The sequence below is a fragment of the Sinohyriopsis cumingii genome, chromosome 2 (assembly GCF_028554795.1).
Source record: "Sinohyriopsis cumingii isolate HCF-2022 chromosome 2, ASM2855479v2, whole genome shotgun sequence".
Classification (NCBI taxonomy): domain Eukaryota; kingdom Metazoa; phylum Mollusca; class Bivalvia; order Unionida; family Unionidae; genus Sinohyriopsis; species Sinohyriopsis cumingii.
The window spans coordinates 128,842,781-128,867,200 of record NC_142962.1 but is presented as its reverse complement, the minus strand read 5'-3'; the positions used below and the strand labels follow the sequence as shown (position 1 = coordinate 128,867,200).

General features: G+C 37.0%; 1 protein-coding gene across 3 annotated transcripts in view; it reads right to left on the bottom strand.

Annotated features, from left to right (window-relative positions):
• LOC149805809 (ankyrin repeat domain-containing protein 17-like) overlaps positions 1-24,420 on the bottom strand; it is a 141,076-nt gene that overhangs the window by 2,571 nt on the left and 114,085 nt on the right. For 2 of the 3 annotated variants that reach the window (XM_089950509.1, XM_089950511.1), the window contains exons 31-33: positions 16,342-16,566; positions 9,628-9,839; positions 1,622-1,807 (exon numbers count right to left, since the gene is read on the bottom strand). In XM_089950509.1, coding sequence (XP_089806635.1) covers positions 1,622-1,807; positions 9,628-9,839; positions 16,342-16,566 — 623 coding nt within the window. The remainder of the gene's footprint in view (positions 1-1,621; positions 1,808-9,627; positions 9,840-16,341; positions 16,567-24,420) is intronic. The other variant, XM_089950510.1, reaches the window with a different exon arrangement.

Sequence of the window (24,420 nt, the reverse complement as noted above, 5' to 3'; positions counted from 1 at the left end):
TGACCATAATGTTTAAAAAGTTTAAACAAAGTCCATCAAAAACTGCAGGACTAAGTGCACTATGAGACTCATACACTGCCTTAACCTACAAACCAAACAGGTCAATAACTCCTATAAAAAGCTGTGGGAGTAAAGTCCCCTGTCAGCAGGTGCATCTTTAGATGATGACAAAAATAACATTTACAAAGTGCCATGACATTCGTTGCACTAACAAGATTGTGTGCCAGACAGACAGAAGAAAGGACAGAGAGACACAACAAGTGGGTGCTACTCCTCCCTCACAGGTGTGTGGGGTAGTAGGTGTGATGACCTCTCTGCCAGAGTATTTCCTGCCTTTGAGGGGAACCCTGGACTGAACATCACTGGCACTGATTGAGCTGCATTGACCATCAGGGAGTCCACAGGATGTATAGTGTTCCAAAAGAAAAAGATCCCAAATAGTCTTTGGATCTAAGAGTGGTCTCATCTAACAAAGAATTTTTCTGGACCACATGGGATCCTGAGATGGATTCAAGGAGTATTATTCTTTCAAGCCTGGGGGACTGAGAGAAGGAACTGAAATGCTTCTAGGATGAGAGAAAGGTCTTTCTTCCTCCTCTTACATGTTTGCCTACTCTCTGCAAGATCCCATACCTCATTTGAAAACAAACAACAGGACAACTCTTCATACACTCATAACTAGTGCACGACAAGCAAGTGGGATGTTAATCCCAATGGGCCATCCAATGCCTGCATTTAAGCACCCTGCAATATTGATAATGATCTGGGCCATAGAGAGCAATCACATGCCCTGGGGTAAGAAATACCCAGGCCTCTTCTAGTTCTTGTTCAAACGACATTTTTCTTTCATAAAATTAAAAAGTGTTGTTCAGGCCCCGAGGATATATCCTGGTTGCGCCCCCTCCCTGTCGGCTCTGATAATGATAATGAATGGTGTGAGACAATAAATAACAAATGTTAGCACCAATAAATATTACTGCCTCATCAAACAAGATATAATCAAAATAAATACGGAAACACTAAAAATTCCAGGTATGAAAAGGAAGAAAATACCCATACCCCAGAAGTCCGGATACATCCAACTTAACTGAATTCAAATAAATCCAAATGGCATTCATTAAAAAGCGGTGGCTTGTGCACAAGGGCCTATGAAATGGGGGAGAGACTGTGTTTGTGTTCTTTCCAGTTCTAGACTTGTGGAAACTTCCATGTAATTGGAGGATGGAATTTTCAAATGTTGATACAGGTAATTGCCATTGTGCAAAGGTATGATATGCAATAGCGACATGTAATGAATTACACTGTTCTCAACATTAAGCTAACAGACAACAAACATACTCCAACTCTGAGGGAGAGTTTAAATTCTAGCAACAGAATGCAAATACAATGTCCAGATGAAAGCATCACTCAAGGTTGAAGGTTCAAAATTTGCCCAAGACCCATTTCTGTAGATATGAATAAGAGCATCTAACCACATGATTTTCTACATGAAGCTGGGATACCATCACCATTTTCTTAGGCCACAAATTTCAAAGCGAAACATAGGCAATTCTCCAGACAAAGTTCAAACACGACACAAACCAGCACCTCTTTTATAAAGATTGAAAAAACCTGGCAGTACCTTTTTGGGTTCACTCACCCCCTTGTCCTGTATGTCAGAAACGGGGGTGCTATCCATGTGGTTCCACATGTCTGCTGGGCCTTCTCCAGCCCCCATGGTTCCTGTCTGATAGCTCTGACCCTGGCCCCCCATCGAGAACTGGCCACCAACACTGTTAAACAGGGGCATCTGCTGGTGTGGAGGCACCTGTTAATGAAAGAGTGTCATTTTCAGAGTTTAATACCAAATCACTGGCTAAGTTGTTTGACATGTGCAATTTTAAATTTGCCCCCAAAATATCTGAGTTTTCAGAACCTATTGTGAAAACTGTTATGATGTAAAGAAGCACATCACTTCCAGAAAGATTTTTATAAATTTGCCTTATCAAACAAAACTTTTTCCTTAAACAAACATGCCATATTTCACAAAATCCAACATTAATGACTGTTGCTATTAAATATTCTGCACAGTACTCTATGCCTTGTATTCTATACATCAAATGATTTGGTTAAATATAGAAATACAATTAAGTACATGGTTCCCACGCTTTTCTAAATATAAATTTCCAGGATGAAATTAATTTTTTCAAGGTTAACATATGACCATTACTAAATGGACTTAAAGAACATTTCGGATTATAAAACATACATTTTCCGAATCTGAAGACATTTCTCTTTCCAGACTCCAAAACGTATATGTCAGAAAAGATGATCTTGTATAAAACCACAAAATGAGTCACACGAAACAAATGTGACTATATTCATATAACGTGGCATTTAAAGCCATTTCAATGTACAGAATACAAATTCTAACTTTCCTTTGCTGACCTGCATTATGTTGCTATGTGGAAACAACATAATGAGCATAAATTCATTTCCTTTCAAATCTTTAATTCCAAAGAATTCTAGAGCAATGTATGTGCATGTTATGTGAAGTAAACATTTCCTATCACAGTATATATTTTTAAAAAATTCAAAGTATTATAATCTTATCTTGTAATGAAAAAAGTTTAACCCTGAAATTATGTGTGCCAATAAAATCTCAAACAAGATTTTTCAACCAACATAAACTCCTCAAGACGATTTGCCTAAAAATTCCTTCATTTAAAGACATCTACAAAAGGGTTCATTTAAATTTTGACAAAAGACCTTCAAAATTATATATTGTTGCATAAACAAGGACTGAATTTTCTGTAAAATCAACTTTTCGTGTAGTTCAATAAACCAGTCCCAAATCCTGTATTGATACATGGGCTCTTATTGTTTCTTGATGAATAATAAAAGGGACAACAATTTCCCATTTCTCCTGTGTTATATTTAAGATCTGAAACCTATGCTTCAAGCTACTGGTCACTGTGTAATAGTTTTGCACCAAAATTCAGCTGAGAGATTCGAAATTTTTATAATCTGGGTTTCGTCCGAATATTCCAACCTAATTTGGACATTTAGGATGGAGTGTGGGTTCATAGCAATTACATATAAAATATTTGCAAACTGCTGCCACCGCAAGATAGCTTACCAGATGGGCTAACAAATTTCAACTATGTTATATCGACTTATACCGACATGAAATCAATAGGAAAATTATTTATTTTCTCAAAAATGGCAAGAATTATAATCGTTATGTCTTTAATTTGCTGACAAACTAGACATAGATGAAACCTGACCTGGTACTTGCCATTCGCATTAATACTCACATGACTTAACAACACTCGTACAACGACATCGGAAGTCCAATAGTCATATGATAACAACAACAAACTCGCTTTTAATGTCGTTGTACAAAATTCCATTTATATTAAATGAAAGTCTGATACCTATTGTTAAAACCAGAAAGAACATATAATTCTCAACATATTTATTTCGAGAACAACTACAAGAAACATGGCCAGTCTGATTCATCAAGCAGAGTAGTCTGGTTCCCTGCTTTGTATGCTCCCTGCGTAAGAGAGCACATGTCAACATGGTTGTCACATGAAACAAAAAAACTCCGGAAGTTGGTTTCAGAACAAATATAGAAAATTTTGTGCTCTTTCGTTTTTGTATTTTTATTACAAATAGTATAAGACTTTCATTTTTAAAAAAATTCTACAACATTTGAAAATGACGGTTGTGAGATTGTGTGTGCTCGTGCGACTAGCAATCTATATCACTAGTACCAGCTCAAATTTCATCAACATCAGTGTATTAGTTTTATCGTCTTTCAGCAGATTAAAGACATAACGATTTTAATACTCACAATTTCTGAGAGAAAAAAATAATTTTCATATCAATTTCATGCAGGTGTAACTAGATTTAACTAGATTTAACAACGTTTAAGTTTGCTAGACCATATGCAAAGCGGCTATGCTGTAACGCCACCGCTACCATGTTAGTCTCTTGTGATGCTTGACTGGTTTTCATACCTTCCATATATAAAATATACGGATATTGAACTGTTTGTGAAACAAAAAGTTTACCAGACAAATCTAATCCACTGAGCATTTGGATTGTCTCAACAAATATATTTATGGCAAATATCCAAATGATCCATACTGCAACCACCTAATAATATGGTTAGAACTCGATAAATTTAACTCACTATCAGTTCAGTTACGACTCAATTATGTAATTGTTTCAGGCGTCAAGTTGTGGAGGAAAATTCCCGAGTTTTTCCTGACTTTCGTCAATATTTGCAAAACTCTAGGACTTTTCACAGCCAGGAAAAAAAAATATTTCTCCCAACTTTTTCCCAATTTCCCCGTAGCATGGGAACCCTGTAAGTAGCAATTCTAACTCTAAACACATTTATAATCATGTTTGAAAACTATGCAGAAATTAGACTTTCAAGAGTGATGACTGCAAACCGAAACTAAGTGGCAATCAAAATCTGGGTACAGTGTCAGTTGTGGAACTAGACAAAGTTTATCAAGACCAAATATTCGCAAAAATGTTATATATATATATATATATATATATATATATATATATATATATATATATATATATATATATATATATATATATAATTAAAGAAAACAAACCACCAAAATCCACATAAGTAAACTCACAATCAGTAAAATCTTTTGCTTAAAGATGGTACGCTCTGAGATTTCTCGGATGTGACTGCTGTGGTGTTCTACAGTCCCACCACCCTAGTAAGGTTCACTCTATCTATCTGCACAATAAAACACAATCTTACACATTACTGGTCTATGCTAAATTTTAAAAAGTCAGTTGCCCTAAAATTAGAAACTGTTTGATATAAATTATGACAAACTTACTGTGGCATTTTGGAAAACACTGCTCATACAGACGACTATTCCAAGACACACAAAGTTTAATTTATCAGAAAGTTTCCTCTCAGCAGATTCTTAGTAAGAAACAAATTCAGTCTCAAGCGAGTATTACAAATTTCAAACTGCAACAATTTCTAAGAATCAAACATCTTTTAAAACTGATCACAAATCCGTATCTCTTTCTATGTGCATTTATTGCAAGAAAATAGGGCACGCTATTTCTAATTGCTTTAAGTTAAAAAAAATAAGCAAAAGAATCAAGACAGAGCTGTTCCAAATGGTCTTGTTTCTCAGAGGTCAAGGTCTTGGTAATGTATTGGAAACAATGCATTTGTTGTATCAAACAAACACCAGTCTGATTTTATTATGGAGAATTATGAACCATTCATGTCAAAAGGTTCCATATCACTTATTGATGGCTCAGACAATCTAATCCCTATTAAAATATTAAGGGACATGGGAGTTTCTTAGTTCATTATTATCACGTACTTTGCCTTTGAGAAATCTTCTTCTTCTTAAAGTGTTCTTGTTTTGGGAGTAGAGTACAACTTTTATTCAAATTCCACTCCATAATCTTAATTTGTCATCAGACTTAGTTTCAGATCCAGTGACTATTGGTGCTGTGTTTTCTTTGTCCATAGAGGGTATTCATTTATTGCTAAGCAATGACCTAGCTGGAGATAAGGTTGTGGTTAATCCACTTGACAAGCCTTGTTTGGATGAAAAGGTTGATCCTATTGAAAATGCAATTCCTGATTTATACACTACTTGTGCAGTTACTTGAGCTAATGCAAAATGAGCTCTTGAGAATGAAATTGATCAGGACATTATTTCTTTGGCTGACACATGAATTAGTCAGGCTTTTGGTGAGGTCACTTTTGCTCGTGTTACTGATCAATCAAAAGGGATTGATCACTGTAATCCTCTTTTAACTACTCATTCTCTTATTTCTAATCAGTGACAACTGAAAATCACTTGTCGTTGAACAGGAAAAAGATCCCGAGATCTCATCTTTGTTTCTGAAAGCTATTAGCAAAGCTGATTCTGCAGAGGTACCAACCTGCCATTTTGTGAAAAATGAGGTCCTTATGAGAAAATGGAGACCTCCTGAGGTACTTGTAGGTGAGTGGACAGTGAGGTATCAAATTGTGGTGCTTAAGTCATACAGACAGGAAATTCTCAGTGTAGATCATGGAACACAATTAGCTGGTCATTTAGGAATTTACAAGTCTCACAAGATCTTACATCATTATTTTTGGCAGGAAATTAAAAGTGATGTTTCCAAATATTGAAATTTTGTTTATTTGTCATTTGGCCAGTTTTAATTCTTTTGAACCATCTTTTGGACATATTGTCCATGGACCATTGAGTTGTTAAAAGAAAACCTTTTAACAGAGGATTTAGGTATCAATATTTCTGATTATCATTCCGATTGTGAGGTAGTAGGATATAATCTTCTGTCTACTCACTCAAAAATGAAATCAAGGCATGACAAAACTACAAAAGAAAGAACTCTGTGGCCTGGTGATAAAGTTCTCTCTTGCAAATACTTCAAAATCCTCTTTAGGTTAGATATTATGGTCCTTGTAAAGTTAAAAAAAGTGATTTAAATTATATCAAGACTCCTGAGAGAAAGAAACAGAAAGGACTCCGTCATCATTCATGAAAACTATGTTAAAGGAATATGTTGGTTGAGACAGCTCTGTAATCAAATTAATTGTTCTTGTCCAACACAGATGATTTAAATGATGACGTACAACCAATCTTCAGAATTCAGAAATAATAGAGGATAAGGTTAAGAAACTTTCAAATCTACAGGAAAATGAGTTAAAGCAGATAATATGTGAATACGAGCACTTGTTCCAAGATGTTCCAACTTGAACAAAATTTACCATAATGTAGAAATTGCAGAATCTTAGCCTGTAAAACTGCACCTCTCAAGCAGGAAACGTTTGAAAAATGAAATTGAATATTTGTCAGAGAATGACTTTATTGAACCAAGCAAAAGTAACTGGAGTTCGTTGTGTATTCTTATGCCAAAACTAAATAATTCTTTCCATATGTGTAGTGACTACATAAAAGTGAACAGTGTCACCAAAATACTCATTTCCAGTATCATGAATTGATGATTGTACTGACAGAATTGAAAATGCTACATATGTCACCAAGTTTGACCTGTTAAAAAGAATTCTGGCAGATTCCACTTATGGAAAGAGCAACAGAAATTTTGGCTTTTGCAAATCCAGATGGACTCTACCAATACAAAGTGATGCCATTTAGTATTAAAATATAATTCTACCTCAACATTCCAGAACTTAACGAACATGATAATATCTGGTATAGATGGATGTGATGCAAACATCGATGATGTCATTATAAACAATGACTGCTAGAAAGTTCACCTAGACACTATTAGGAAATTCTTCATTCAACTGAGGCAAATTTGACAATTAAGTGAAAGTGAGTTTTGCCAAGCTTTTGTCACATTTTATAGACATATTGTGGAACATGGACAAGTTAAGATTGTAGAAGCTAAAGTTAAAACTACATCTGAATTCCATGTGCTTATCAGTAAAAAGCAACTGATGTGATTTTTGGGTACAGCATGACATTATTGGAAACTGCTAAAGTTTTTCATAGTGTTATCTTTAGATATTATCTGAGAGGAAAGACATTTACTTGGATGATTCAATGGAAATAGCGAGTGCTCATTTGACTATAATATTTTCTAGGAACTACTGTAAGTTATTCAAAGGAGTTCTGGATGATGCCAATTTGAGACATCAGGACTGTTGGCAGGCCAGTATATTCTTCAACCTGAAATTTCTATGGAATATTTCATTCTTTTGGACTTTAAAAGAACTTTTTCAGGATTATTTTGGATTCAGTTCCTAATACTGCAAGTTCCTCCCAAATTTTCATTTTATTACATTGATAATTAAATCGTTAAGTTTGACAAAACTTGTTGGTTTTGCTTTTTTCTGTTACTTTGTTCATGACCACAGAGGCACGCGTGTGTATGTGATTTTGATTTTTAACTTAGAATTAACAATTTTTCAGTCATATCACTACAACGTCTGCAGTGAGGCAGTTTATAGTGATGTCTAGCACTGGGGCATCATGATGCAGATATGTAGCATGATGTCCCACCCAGTTATATTATCCTGACACTAGGCCGACCAGTCCTAACACTAACTTCTTAATGCTTCTAAGTGAGGCAGCTGTTAGTACCATTTTTTAAAGTCTTTGGTATGACTCGGCCAGGGATCAAAACCACGACCTCCCACATCCAAGGCGGATGCTCTAACCACTAGGCCCACAGAGTCATAACAAAAAATATATGCAATGTAATTAGATACCTAAGATACGATTTTTGGCAGGCCTGTAAAGTAGGGCACGGGGTTTCACTTCATATATCACTCTCACCAAGACACACGAGATAGGAATAAAGGCAGACTAATAATGTAGGTCAATGACAAAAGAACTTCAGTGCTGGCATCAAAAAAGCACCTGTCTTTTTATAATTCATAGTAACTCTATTTAGGTAATGGGAAAATTGCATGTCCAGTCACAAGGATAGCCTCAGAAGTAACAAAGCAGGATGGGCTCACAAGTAAATATGTGTCCAGCTAGAGCCAGCCACAGTGCAGGAGCTTGTGAACAATTTGCCAAATGACACTCAGCCCAAACTTCATTATGTGAACTTTTCTATTTATGAAAGTTTAATCTTTTGGGAAGGTAAATAGCACCATGTCAATACCTGCTGCAGCAGGAATGGTGCCAACTGCAACCTTAAACACACCACTGACATAGCCTATGGTCATGGCATCTTGCCCTGCACTGGGTAATCCCCCTGGACGAAACAGTGAGGCAACCAAATGTGAGAATCCATCAATGACCCTCCAGTAAGCCACATCATTGGCTTTGGCACCTAGGCTAGCAGTTACAGTCCTGCTAAGGAAGCCTGGCTCACCCACACTCATGGTGCTTTTGTAACATTTTTCCTTTATCTATAGCATAACATTACAGCTAAGAGCATACAAAGGAGCAAGATTTTTATCTACGATGTTGAGCTCCTGGAGGTGTATGTGGTGGTGCACATCTCCACATAGCCTCTGTTGCCTACAGAAACTATTTCTAGCAGGGGGCTGGGTTTTCTGTCGACAATGCTTCCAGTCAAATGGACCTTCTGAAAATGAATAAATGGCTGTGGAATGTTCATAAACGCAATGCAAAATAAATGAGCTTTTCCTAGTCTGGAACAAACCTTTTCTTCTACTGACCTCCCCCATTAGCCAGTAGCATGGAAATCCTGTGAACAAAATGGAAAGTTTTTGTTTTATGCCAAGATGCTCTGTGCAAAGTTTGACTAAAACTGGTCCAGCAGTTTTTGACATCACTAACAAGCAATGGATGGATGATGCATGATGGGGAAAAGGGCAATATTATATGCTGATATAGCCTTATGGGCATGTGAGTTAAAAATGATGACCTGTGATGCTACTTCAACCATCTGAGTGGGTAAATGTATCAGCTATTCAACCTCTAACAAAAAAAATTATGTCATGCATTTCAATCTTTTTTTTTTTGTTGCAAAGCTACAAATCAGAAGAAAACAGCATATTTTGATTACTGAACAAAGGATGAATTTGGAACAAAACAAATGCACTCATGTAAGCCAATGCATCCTCAAATCCCTCAGACTGCTCCAACATTGCCATTGGTTTTGTAGGATATTTCTTGATCATACCTGGACATTGGGCCCAAAAGACTGTTCCCCTAAGCCATCCTCAAAGTGGGAGGAACTGTGATTGTCCATGCCAACCTGCCGTCCATCCCCCGCAGCAGACATCATACTCCCACCCGATATCACAGACGACATAACCACAGGAACAGAGGATTGTGGCACACTAGAAACACTCAGGCCTATCGATGACTTGGGGGTCCATTCCATATTAAAATCTGAAAATAACAAAGAATCTCTACTTGACAAAATATTCATAAAGTATTCATATTTTATGTGAAGAAATTATTTTGAAAACAAACAAAACAACAGTGCCATGAACAGTACATTATACTCCCACCCTGTATCTAAATGATCTCATTCTAGGCACTACAAGCATGATTGACTCGGGAATCAACTAATCAATGGATCAAAACCATTATTTTCTGGCTTACTATGATCTTCACATTTAACTTTTAGACCTGCAAATCAATTGATTTCTTCCTAACATTAAGTGCAAGCCATCAACATAATTTGCTCAAGGTACGTTATCGAGAATTAATCAAAAACCATTATTCTTCTTTCAGTCAGAGTGACATTGACCTTGGAATTTTTAAAACCCAAAATCAACAGGCCTCTTCATTACCCAATGTAAAAATCCCCAAACTCTGATGAAGGTACATTGTTGAAAAACACAGAAAAAATTTATTTTTCAGTCACAGTTACCCTGACCTCTGAGATATAGGGGGGATATGTTCCTCAGTAATTCTGTCCACCACTTTTTTGCAGAAATGTTTCTTTCTTTCTTGCTTGAAATGAGCTAGTCATGATGTTTCTGCATTTCTGGACTGGGAAGGAAAATCTGCATGCATTATTGTTACTGTAGGCATTGAGAACGCAAGATTTTCCTAGACATCTCTGCTGCTCAAGTCAGGTTTTTGATTAAGAATAATCAGGACAAATCCACACTCGGATCCCCTCACTCAATAACTTTGGGAATCTGAGATAATGTGAAAGTCATATGCATCAAGACTGTTCCGGGTCAGTGAGGGTGCAAATGCCTGGTTTTGCAATTGCAACTAGCAAGACAATGGCTCAGTGTTTGGCATTCCAGCTCATTTAAAGAGGACCATGGGGACCCAGCTGGCACAGATCTGACTCCTTTGTTTTTATATTTTGTGGGTTTAATGCCAATTTTCAGCACATGATGGCCAGTATATTTTTTTAGTGGAAGATCACCAAACCAATACTTGAACCAACATGGATAGAAGAGAGATCTGAGTGATCTGTAAAGATGAGCACCTCAGACCACTCGGCCACCCAGGACAGATTCGACTAAAACCTGACAGGTGAATGGATCATTCTGTGTGAATTGGTTGATTTTATCTGAACATCAAGTCAGCTAGGACATTGAGTCTGCTTAGGATGTGGCATACTTGTATTTGTCAATGATAAAACCACTTGAGAAAATCAAAAACAAATAGAGATCCAAGGACTTGGTTTCCTCATGCTTTCTGACATAAATGATTACAGCGGTGTTGATGGAAATACTCAGGATTTCCTTTTCAATAGACCATCCCCTAAAATGCTCAAAAGGCAATCATGACGTCACCTGCAGGTGGCTGATGCATTTGATTTACACAGAAGGCTCTTGAAAGCAACAAAACCTTTCTTGCCTGAAAGGAGGGCTGGAGAAGAGCACCCAGCTAGTCGTGTTAGTGTCTGTACAGATCATTATTTCTCACAGTATGGAATTTCACATCTTATACAAAAGATTGCTCACCTTGTGCTTCTGGACTACGTTTTCCAGGTAATTCAATGTCAGACACATGGAGGTGGTTCTCATGAAGATTGGGCTGAGGCAACATCTCCTATCTTAATGGCACTGAGGAAAAATCTTGAGGCCTTTGTTAACTTAGGAAATGATTTAGAGAGCTTTGATCTAGGACTGGTTAGAGCTTGTCACTGGCCTTGGGAACTAGGAAAAATGCTGTTGAGTTTGTGCCGTTCTCTTCATGCAGAGAGTGTTTATTTCCTGTAGAAAGTCTGCTTGCATGAATCTCTGGATACATCTGCTGTGAAGAGAACTAATGATGGATGGGGATGTTTAGAAATGTATTAGGGAGGCCATCAGAGACAATTAGGGCATAATCTGTCCAGTTCTGTAAAAAGCTATGGAATTAGCCAGTTGAGTCATGCATGAGTCTGATTCACAGGCATTTCTGTCAGCAGAGTCTCAACAGAAGGACTTAGGCCATCAGGACTAGGTCAATCGTGAAGTGTAGTGTCTACACCGTGAACCAGTTGACTTGTAACAAGGAAAGGTTTCCACTCCATTCATAAAGGATGATTTCCCCTTTCCAAACCCTGCAATATCTTTCCATCTCTTGGACTTTGGTGTGGAAAACCAGCATAAAGCCACGAGTGTAATAACATTCACGTCTTCATTTTCTGGTGATTGGATATGTATCAGACATCCCAAAATAGGCAAGTAATGCCTGCTTTATATTCATTGCTCCACGTATAAATATTGAGAAAAAAATGCTTGCTTATTTTACTCAATGGTATCACATTATCATGGTATTATCTACACTCCTTTAAGATGGGATGGTGTGGGGGTTGTGGGGTGGGGCAACACTTCTTCTCATTTGTTCTGGAACACCAAAAGAAATAATTTAACGCATCTTCAGAATGCCAACAAAATATATAACCTTTGTCATCTAAAAACATGCAAAAATTATGGTACCAAGTTTGTCTTTTATTTAGCTGCTGCTGACAAATTCAACCTGAAGAGAGTGATAATGCAGCTGATGATCAATATGATCACCAATGGACTGATGTTGAAGCTTAAAGGGATTGCATGAAATTAGTATACTGTTCTTTGGAAGCCAAAATGTTAACATGCAAAAAGTTTGATCCTAGACTGCCTTCAGAATTGAGGGGCCAGTTGCTATCTGAAATTCAACTACTTTTTGACACTCTTAAACTTTCATTTTGCTGACAATCATCTCTTCGTTGCAGATGAAACTACTTCAGACTGAATATTGGTGTAGGTGGCAAAATAAGTAGAAGGGGCCGTTTTTGTGCTGCCTGCATCCATTCCTCCTTTATTAAACCATTGATGAGTAATGCTGTATTAAAAATGTTATAAAATGGAAAGCCAAGGAATGATGTAGCTTCAGTGAAGACTGGTATCTTGTATCACTAGATCTACATATGCCAAACCCACAAGAGCTTAAGCCATTGAATAGTGTGTGGCCTGTTAATCACCTTAGCAGTACAATCCTCAGATTCCCATGCATGATCACTCTCCAATTTTTCATCAAGGTATACATGCCACCCCCACCACCCCCGAGAAGTACAAGCATAATTATTGCTATTATAATTGGCATAGAAACATAATTTGTGTGCAAAAAGTATAATCTATATATTACATGCCAGAATTACAGTACATAATGAAAAAGATAATTTTCACTATGAACCTGGTTCTGTAGCTGGTAGAAATTCTTGTCACAAAGGGCAAAATCCATATGGATTAGAACCAGAATACCAGCACAAAATATACTGCAAAATTATTTATATTAAGCACTTACTACAACTAGTCTACATGTGCAACTTTTGCCAAATGATCATGAACTGGAATCCTGCAATAATCATGCTGAGGTGCTCAGAGTGCTGATTTATATTACTCTCATATTCTTCTTTAAAGTCTGTAAAGCAGTGTTGGTTTGTCAATTTTTCTGATCTGGCATGTTATGAAGTTTGAAAAGATATCACAATGTAAAGCATTCCACAACATCTGGTGCCATCTTGTTTAAAAAATATAGACTGGTTCATTAACTAACTAGCATATCAATAAAATCAATCTGTTATGCAAAGTTCACTTTTGAAGAAACCCGTCTGTCTTCTTCAAAATGGGTCATATCCAGTTGCTATAAATAGCAAATAAGGAAAGTGACCTTATGCTACTCTTACACAGCAGTGACCTTTTTTAAGAATATTCTCAAATTTATGAGTGAAATTAAATAGATGTTAATAAAAATGACAAAAACAACTTTTTATTGCTTTTTTTAATTAGCAGAAAAGAATAATCCATATCAGTTCAGCAGAAAATTTAATTTGGTGAAACAAAAGCATAATGATTTTGCCAAAAGCATAATGGTTGGCATGTATGGCAAGGTAAAAGAAACAGCCACCACATTTCACATCAACTTGATGACAGATTGGAAAACATTCTGATCCACCTTATAAACACTTCTGTTGTCATTTAACTTTGTAATATACTTCTTAGTGCAGGCAACAAGAATGATACTAGTATCAGGCTTTCTATGACGAAAGCCTTAAGTTCCCTGGGTCCTCACCTAGTAAGACATCTTCACCAACTATGCACTAGACAAATGGATGGATGTTTGTAATCATCTTACAAGTCTACTGAAACCTTCACCTTAAAAAAACCCTGACTCGCTGATGGTGGCAGAAAGCACTCTAAAATTTGAAAAACTGCATTAAATTTCCCCCAAGGCTTCTTTCATGCAGGACTCCATGGTGGAGTTTGAATATATCAATTGATTACGGTTATCCACTTAATTGCTACTGGGGTTGTCCTCCTCAGGCAGTTTCCAGGTCTGTGTGGCATAGACAAGATGAAGCTGTAATTCCTGTGTGGGGTATGGCATCTACCTAATGAATATGCCATAAATTAACTGGCACATTGATTGAACAGATGGGTGGAAAAGTGACAGGGCTCATTTTGCCAGTATGTATGGCTAGAAAGTGTGCTCAATGATTGGTTCAGTGGCCCACTTTAAAGTCAACACTAAAACCAACAAGCAGCAAAACAAACGGACCAACCTGATGGATTCCAATTGGACTCCATATGCCCTGTAACGGCCAGCCAGAATGCGGCATGACTTGCTGATATGACGTAACTCTGGTCGCTGGTCAAGCTGGATAGACAACTGGTCTGGCTGGTCTGCAGCCAAAGTTGCAGCATATGGCATAGAAAGAGGGAGATACAGTTTATCTATTTCCGAAAAATATCATACAGTTGAACTTGTGCTGCCAAAATATGGGAGGGCACTCTCCCATTAATTCCTAGCCTGCACTCATGATTTGGGACAGATGAAGGGATATGTATTCTCAAGACCAGCAACTGCATTATTGCTTCCTGTGTCAGTCTTGGCAGTGCCTGGAGTGAATGCAGGGACAGCATCTGTGAAGCATCTTTTTTCTGTGTTTCTCTTTATCCTCAACTGTACATCAGAGACCCCCAAAGTTTTTATCTGACCCCCACTTCTGACAACATGGTTTATTTTCTACTCAAACTGACCACCATTCTAACACCTAGCGGATATATGACTCTCAATTTTGTACCACTAGGGTAAATACTAGCTTCTGCATTTCAGGTTTGCCAGATGCAACTCATAGAAGACATTGTATATATAACTTTGGATGGAGGCAGGGACCATTAAGGTGCATCCTCTACTACACCAGCAATTGATGATATCTTAGGGTGACTCCAGGTATCATGGGGACCGAGACTGCCCCAATCTCTCTTTGCTCTTCAATCTTTACTGTGGACCAAATTCCTTCAGACTAAATTGCAAATGGACTGCAGATAAAAGTTTGTGAATACTTCATTCAAAAGATACACTTCCCTTGTGTGTCCTCACTGGCTTAAAATTTCTTGCACTTATTGCATTTAGCTGTCATTCTCAAATGAAAATGTGTGTGTGTGTGTGTGTATGCCTATTTTGGATTTTTAACATAGCTTTAACAATTTTTCAGTCATATTGCTATGTCTGTAGTGTGGAAGTTTATAATGATATCTAGCACTGGGGCATCATGTCCCATCCAGTCAAATTCTCCTGGCACCAGGCCAACCAGTCCTAACAGTAACCACTTAATGCTGAGCACCAAGTGAGGCAGCTGTAAGTACCATTTTTATAAGTCTTTGGTATAACTCTGCCGGGGTTCGAACCCACAACCTCGAGCATCTGAGGCAGATACTCTAACCACTAGGCCAATCGAAGCAGTACTAAGAAAGGCAAGGACTACAAAAATATAGGAAAAGAACTGGATGAAAGTGTTTATACTGAACAGCGTTTAAAAAGTGAAATATACAGGCAGTGTGTGCAAGCAAACAACCAAAAATGTGCAACAATGATACCACGTTGAAGCACAAGGCAGAATAACAAAATCCACAACAGCAAAATAATCACAGATACTTTTCTAAAATATAAAATGATTTCGACATTTAGCAATTACATCAATACACAATATTTAACCAACCTGCAAGATGTTTAGGCCAAAATAATAAAGATCTTGTATTTTGAGCAGCCAAGCTATATATTTTTAATCGTAACAAGCAAAAGCTTAAATATGATTGATGTGCAGCTGCTTTGACCTGGTGGGGGAGGTAATGGGTAAGAGTTTCTTCCCTTTGTTTAGATCTTGTATTAAGAAACCCATTCTGACCATAATAAAATTTATCTTAGATCATGATAATACCAGCTTATATAAAAAATTTGATCAAAATCTGTTCAGATATAGGTAGGATACCACAAAGTGCCACTCAATCACTTAGTTATGGTGTGCTAAGACATAATTAAAAGACAGTTACACTGGATTACACAATTTACCAAATTTTTACAAGAATCCATATAGACAGTTTTAAGTAACACATGGCGAGGGCTTCATTCTATCAAGCACAATCTTGCAATCTAATTGTTCAGCATTTACCTGAAGACAAGTTCCAGAATGGTGGTCCTAGATCCTCCATACTGTTATGACCACTACCAATCGATATGGCTGGTCCTGGAGCTTTTCTCTGCGCTGCCCGCTCACCACCAATTGGTCGAAGCTGGCGCCTGTCTTCACCTCCCCTCATCAGACTATCCAGTGGTGGTGTGGATGGTGGGAGAGGTGAGCCAGAACTGGGATGACCTAGAGAGGGTGAGGAACCATCTGAAAGTGGGTACCAGACATATTAAAACATGCATCCTAGCGTTCCTTATTTCTTGTTCTCTATTTGTTATCATTCTTCCTCAAGGACTAATGAACATTATAATCAAATGTTTAGAAATGTATTTATCTTTTGTTTCAACAAACAGAACATGCCTAATAGACTTTTATGCCCATCCAAAAGAGGTATGTTGTTTAATCACATACACGAGCAGAATTTTGCTTTACTTGGGAAAATTACCCTTCTTACAAATAAATGTATATTTTTATTGTGAAACATGATGATGGAATGAAGTTATTAATTTTTGGAAAGTATGTCATATTTATTATAATTTACAATTTTATCAACTACTAAATGGCTGTGTGTACTTTCAAGAGACTTTATAGCAACAGCAGCATCAGATCAACAATAAGGGCCAAAATGTTTCCTTTGACATCAAGTGCTTAGCTCAAAAGTCACCCTAAGTAAGTTGGCATGCCACAGGGTTCATGTAAATAGGTGCATAATGAATATTATATACTGCAAATAAAATTGAGGCAAACAAATATAATTAAAGAACTATATCAGTTCTTGAAAATACATACATGTACTAATACATTACAGACCCAACATACTAAATAATGAATACATTGTACATAAAAATGTTTTTAGATTACATCAGAATTACCATTGGCAGCCAAATTTTTCAAGAAAGTTGGCAAATTAAGGGGCAATGAATTAGCTATATACAAATTATTGTCAACATATATGGTGCAGCAACTTCCAGCACCAAACCTGTCAACTGCTGGCTCCCAAATATTAGAGGAATTTTAAATAAAGAAATAAAATTTAGTCTCTCCATCCTTTTCTACCCTAATAAAGTTGTATTTATTAATTAATGGAACATGAAACAATGATGTATTTTTTGTTGTTTTGTACTAATTGCAAATATTGGTCATTAACATCTTAAAAAAATACCAAGAGAATGTTTCACATGAGAATATTGGTAAATTCCTAATGTAATGTTTGCAATTGTTTCTTGATAGATTAAGTACATAATAAATAGACACATTTTATATACATCTTACCCATACAGATAAAGTACATGATAATTAGACACATTTTATATACATCTTATCTACACAGATAGATTAAGTACATGATAAATAGACATATTTTATATACATCTTACCCATACAGATGCGGTTAACACATTAACCCCTGGAGGTTTTTGTCATTTTTGCCTGAAAATCGAGTAGGAAACACATTTTGAAAGCTATTTCTGAAAAGATTTGAAAACACCAAATCCCAGGTGATCTTTCAATAACATACTGCCTAGTTGTGTTAGAAACATCCTTTTTCATTGGCTATTTGGCTCGTGCATGAGCAGAAGGGTAAAAGTTGGAGTTATTTTTTTTTGCTAAACTGAGCCATTATTTTTGTATCAAGACCGCTCTTTATTCCAAATGCCCATCTTATCCTACTTTTTGCAAAGGTTCATCTGTCTGTTTGCATTTCATACCAGTTTGCCTTAGATCTATGACCAAAAAGTATAAAATCCAGACACTAAATTAGTTTCTGACCATGGGCGAATTTTGGGTAGAAAAAAGTCGGGTCCAAAAAAATGGGTTTTTTAAAATCTGTATTTTGTAGTGCAACTAGATATTCCAGATTATTTGGTATCATTGTAGAGCTACATCTGTCTACCTTTCTATAATACCATCCACTTTAGTGTATCTTGCATGACCATGATGCTAGAGAGTAGTAGAGAGGGTGAACAACCTCTAAATGGTTCACCCGTATTTTCGCCAAAATACGACTTCCTGGGAGATCACAAAAATCGTAAATAAATTGCGATTATCCAGCATAAGACAACTCCGTCGATAACAAATTGGCTTACCTGTTATTGCTGATAGTTTTTTTATTCTTCTTTGTTGCATCAAAGAAAAATGCGCGATTATTTGGTGACAAGTTGAGAGCGTCGCCCTCCCTGCTGCTATTATCCAAAAATTTTATCAAGTCCCACACGATATAGTGTTCGAGGGTTGTGTAAATTTATCGTTATAAAACCACACCAACTCCATTAAACACAGCAAGAATATTACAATTTTCTCTGATTACTGGTGGTATTTGTGTCAATTTTTGAGTAACATAAATCACATCTGTGTTTTTATGTCTTCCGCACGAAAATATTCTAGCTGGATTGGACTGTTTGTCAATCATTACCTCATCGTACACAACTAAATTGTTAATGGATTCATCAATATCATCTAAAGACGGTGCTTCATCAATATCAGTAATAAATTCAACAACATCATTACTGTGCTCATTTAACTCTCTTGCGTTTTCATTGAAGTCTTTCAGTACATTATAGCATCTCTGATCATCTACAGATGGGGCTACCAAATACAACTTATCCCACTTCATCCACTTCATTATCAAACTGAGTAGCAATTGTGTCTTACCCAATCCAGATGGACCCGTGATAATCATTCGGACATAATTTGGTAGCATCAGATGATGCTTAACCAGTTCTCATTTCCTTGTAGCAGAAAAGTCAGTGATTTCCATTAGATATAATATAAAATAATATGGATTTATATTGTGTGAAATGCAGGGCGCGTACCCCATCAGGTGACCTAACAACTATTACAACAAAAAATAACAGATCAGCACTTACAGGCAAGTGTAAGCAATGCGGTACAAAGAAATTTAAATTTATTCCCAAATCAGGTGATAAACCAAAGCCAAAGATAAAGCCAAGTAAAAAAAAAAAGCAACACGGAGGTGATACTGCAGCAAAATTAACAAAATTACTGGGAGCTCCGTGGGCTAAATATCCAGGAGAAAAACTTCTTCCTAAACAAATTCACTTTGCACATTTTGATGTTAGTGTTCCTAATGAAGTTCATCAAGCTGATATATTATTTCTGCCACATGATACTATTAAAATCTGAAGACGTCAAATAACATATAAATACGCATTAACTGTAGTTGATGTTGCAAGTAGATACAAAGATGCAGAACTGTTAACAACTAAAACAGTATCCGAGGTTGCTTCTGCTTTTGAACGAATTTATCAATGAGGACCTCTACAATGGCCACAGTTGCTACAACTTGATCCTGGCAAAGAAATTCAGGGTGCAGTATCATCGCTGATGAAGCAACATAACGTCACCATCAGATGAGGACATACTGAAATTCACCGTGATCAGGCAATTGTTGAGCGATTTTAATCGAACACTTGCTGAGCGGTTATTTGGATATCAATACATGAAGAAATTCATTCAGGACAAGAGATCATGCAAATGGGTTGCAAGATTACCAGGTGTGATAACTGCATTAAATAACGAAATTACTCGAACAACCAACATGAAACCTATTAACGCAATTACCAAAAAAAATATACCCGTACAACGACGTGATTATTCAACACAACCAATACTGGGCGATGTCACTGTGAGATATTTATATGAACCAGGTGAACTTGAAGGTGGTAAAAAAAGAGCGACTGATCCTATCTGGAGCATCACAACACACAAGATATCTAACATAACTAAATCTACTGGTAGACCAGCAATCTACAGGCTGGATTCAACTGCTCCTCAACGTGGATTCACAAGTGAACTATTACAAGTAATTCCCGAGGACACACAATTACTGCCCAGATCACTTAACTAGCACCAAGGGTGCCAGCACCCCTACGCCGATTACACTCAAGACAGGTCAGCGTCACATTCTCTCGCGTATGACCAAGATGATTCTCTTTTCTATCTACAGTGAATTGTTTTGGATTATTACTCAAATACTGCCACAACATTATACAATTACAGCTTGCACAGTGATTATTCTGTTGTTGCTTCAGTGTCATGATAAATTCAACATCAAGGTCAAAATCGTGTTTATTTTTTTTATCACTTTGTTTATAACCAGCTAATTTTTTTCTTATTATATCGTTGTCAATATCATCATTATTGATCACTGACTCGTCCATGACAATTCTCCGCAGTTGAGATATTCTTCTGACTCTGGACACAGCCAAGTAAACTAAGTTTGACCACTCAATTCGATCATCAAAGATCCAAACAACTGTATCAGAGATAGTCAGTCCTTGTGATGAATGTATCGTCATTGCATATCCTAGCGTCCATGGGGATTTATCAGCGTGCAGTGCATCTTCAACAACATTGACATCAACTGTGACAATATCATTTAATACGAGATTTTGTTTATCAGTCTGTCCTGGTATATCAACATCGATATTCTGTAACCACGAATCAGCTGGTCTATAACACAATGGCACAGGTAGTGTTGGAAATTTTTTCTTGTGTAATTGAAATAACTGCTGCTGAAGTGTGTCTCTGACTATCTTTCTACTTGCCACTATCAAATCGTTTGGTCTCCACGTTTTCCAAAAGTCGCTCATTGAAGTCTCTGAAATTATTTTATGCATAATTTCACATTGAATTTTATTCAGTTGTAGTCTGATTAATGTTTTAAATTCCTTTAATTCTGCATCAAGAAATCTGTGATCATCAGCCTCTACTTCGTAATAATTAACAAAATTCTTCAACCAATCATGTGAAGATGGTCCAAACGGAGGTGGGTGACCATGATCGCCGCACATAACTACTGCAGTATTTTTTGTTAATAACCAATCAAGAAATGTTTTTAATGTTTCCAACGGCACTGTGCACACTTCATCCCAAATAATAACTTTTGGAATAAATTTCTCTCCCATTCGGTCAGGAGTCCACACACCACCGCTGTATTTGAAAAAACTGCGATAGGTACAAGAATTGACTCCTCGTTGTTTCATCTCCCTGGCAAGTCTGTGTGTTGGTGTTAGCACAATCATATCTGAATTCTGTTGAAATAATTTGATCACTCGAATTGTCTTACCAGAACCTCCCGCCAACGACAATTCTGATAATTCTGATTTGCAATAACTATCTTTAACCGCAACATCAGCGGATTCACAATAATTATGTAACATTTCCTTTTTTATTCTCCATGAACTCCATGATTCATCATTACTTGTGAAACGAGCCAGTAATTCTGAATATCTTTTATCGATATAAAATGAATCCATCGCAACTCTAACTGCAGTGTCAGGAAATCTATTTATCATCAATAGCAAATTTATAGAAACATAAGCAAGCATCGAATATCTTAGATGTGTATACTGAGGAGATTCTCCATTAATGTAACTAACAATTGTGCCCAACCGTGTTCCATCAGACAAGTAAGCATCTTCCCGATTACAAAATATATTTCTCGCAGCGGCATCAGCAATCATAAAATCTAATTCAACATCATCCATAATCAATCGTGAGTGATGCCGTTTATGATCATATGCACCACCCTGAGGAAATTTACAGATTATTCTTCTACCGAGATCCTTTGTTGCTTATTCACTGTTACTGAGTTTAATCTTAAACATATTAGAAGCATCATTAACAATGACATCAGCAGAAACAATTGGACATTCCCGCGCATATTCTTCAATGACTTCATCGAGACTGATATGCTCCGGTGTTGGTAACCAAACCGAAGTCTGCAGCTGCTATAATTGCTTCACTGACAACCAACAATATCAATATTTTACTGTCAAGCATATATCGTAATAACACTATTGGCGCCCAATGTTTCTCCAAGAAGTGTCTGCCAAACCAAACATAACAAATAGCATGAAGATTTTCAGCAAATTTAAACGACACTACACGAGCAAATCCTGTCAGATCAAAATTGGGTAATGGTCCATTAATTGTCACTCTTACCATCTCATGACAAGGATGACCAAATCTTTTAAAATATCCAGCACACATGCCCATCCCGAGAAAACTTCCCCGATAACATGCAACCATGTCCACGGAAATGATATCCTTGTGGTTATATTCGGTATTCCACAAACTGCCATGTCCATATTCGATATAACTTCACTGAACATCTTCAAGGAACTCAGCGTGTGTTGGTCTCCATGAATTTCTCTCTCTTGCGGCGTGGGCAGCAACTGACGGAACTGTAAAACAATTAGTTAATAATTGCTCAGTATTTTCTGAATATCTCTGTGCGAGTTTTCTCATTTTTTCGTGGAGAGATTCTTTACGATATAATTCGCCATTAGGTCTTACAAATTGATCATACTCGCCATCTTCGAACTTTTAAACAACCACACTGACACAGGGTCGTTTTTGCTTATCCGGCTGATAGCATCAAACATTCCACCCCAAGAGTTCTCTGACGAGTAATATCTCACAACACAATCTCATGGAAATAATGTTACTGCGTTAGTCCAAGCGTGAGCGTTATGGTCAATAATTTCCATTAGTGTTCCCTTTCCTTTATTCGCTGATTCATATAAGACCTCTCCCGTTAATGTTTTTACTATCACTGGAAATTTTAATGTACTTGATAACTCAGTGACATCGTTTATTGACGCTCCTGTATCCTTAACCGATTCAGCTCACTTCGCTATTTTTTCACATCGCAGATCAGTTAAACTGTTTCCACGCTTCGCATTTGTAAAATATTCCATTACTCGCTCGGCTACACAATTCAGCTTTGAGAATCTCATTGGGGCAAGATCATTAATGTTGGGTCTATCATTTAGTTGATAAATTTCATAAATTCCATAAACAACCGCAGTCACAGGATATGATCAAGCATAATATGGTCTGTCAATCCCAGTCAACATTCCTGGTTTGGAATCTTTACTTAACACAGCGATTTTTCCATTAGCAAGGACAGCGTCACATTTGTTACGGATAATCCAAGTATCGGAATCTGCTCACACAATAAACTTTATTCTGAAAAGATATTTCTGATTGAGGTAATCAATGATCGTTTTCGCTCGTGCATCATTCATTGTAGCGTCCTTGACATCGTCGTTGCGTATAATTTTGAATGTAGATCATACGTGAGATGCTCCATCATCACGAAATTCATTTTTGTCATCTCTGATAATATTAATCAGATCAGTCAGAGCTCAGAGCTCGCCTCCGCGAGTCAGGGGTTAGTCTGTCAAGATCGAATCTAGAAGCTTTCCTGGGCTTGATTCTGGATAATCTCTCAAACTCCTCCATATTATATTTAAGACAAACATTTAAATAAGAAATATTATAGATATGTAATGCCTCAAACCAATCAGTGCAAGTGGCTTGAAGTGGGATCTGTAACTCATTGTAACAAATCCTGCAGAAAAGAATTCTGCGGGGAACATTCACAAAGCATTCGAAGTGGGAGTTTAGGACCAATACTGTGTCTGCGATGTGGTATTGGAGTCAGGGGTAAAACACAGCTGTGCGCAAGTTGCGGCAGAAAAAGATATCGTGAACTTAAGCGATATTATGATAAAAAAATAATGATGCGCTGAAATGTGAGTGCGATTATATAACTAAGTTTTCAGACAAATTATAAATTAGACAAATGACATTATTATTGTATAATGACTCAAGAATTTGTCCCACATCCTACTATTAAGAATTATGAAGCGTCTCGTGATGGAATAGTTAGGCACTGTAGGCTGAAAAAACCAGTTGGTGTTGTTAATAATGCTGGTTATCTAAGGTTTGGTGTTGGGAAGAAAAATAATTATCTCTGTCATCGTTTTGTATTTGAATGTTTCTTTGGGAAGATCAAAGACGGTCTTGTGATCGATCACATTGATGGAGATAAACTTAATAACTCTCTTCAAAATTTACAAGCTATCACACAAAGGGAGAATTCTGTACGAGGAAATGCTGGGGGGGGGCAGAAAGCCTAAGGTGGTTCAATCTTTAAATATAGCGACCGGTGAAGAGAGAATTTTTCAGTCAATGGGCGCGGCTGGCAAGTATTTCGGTATTCACCCACGTTCGATCCAATGTGTTGCAGAT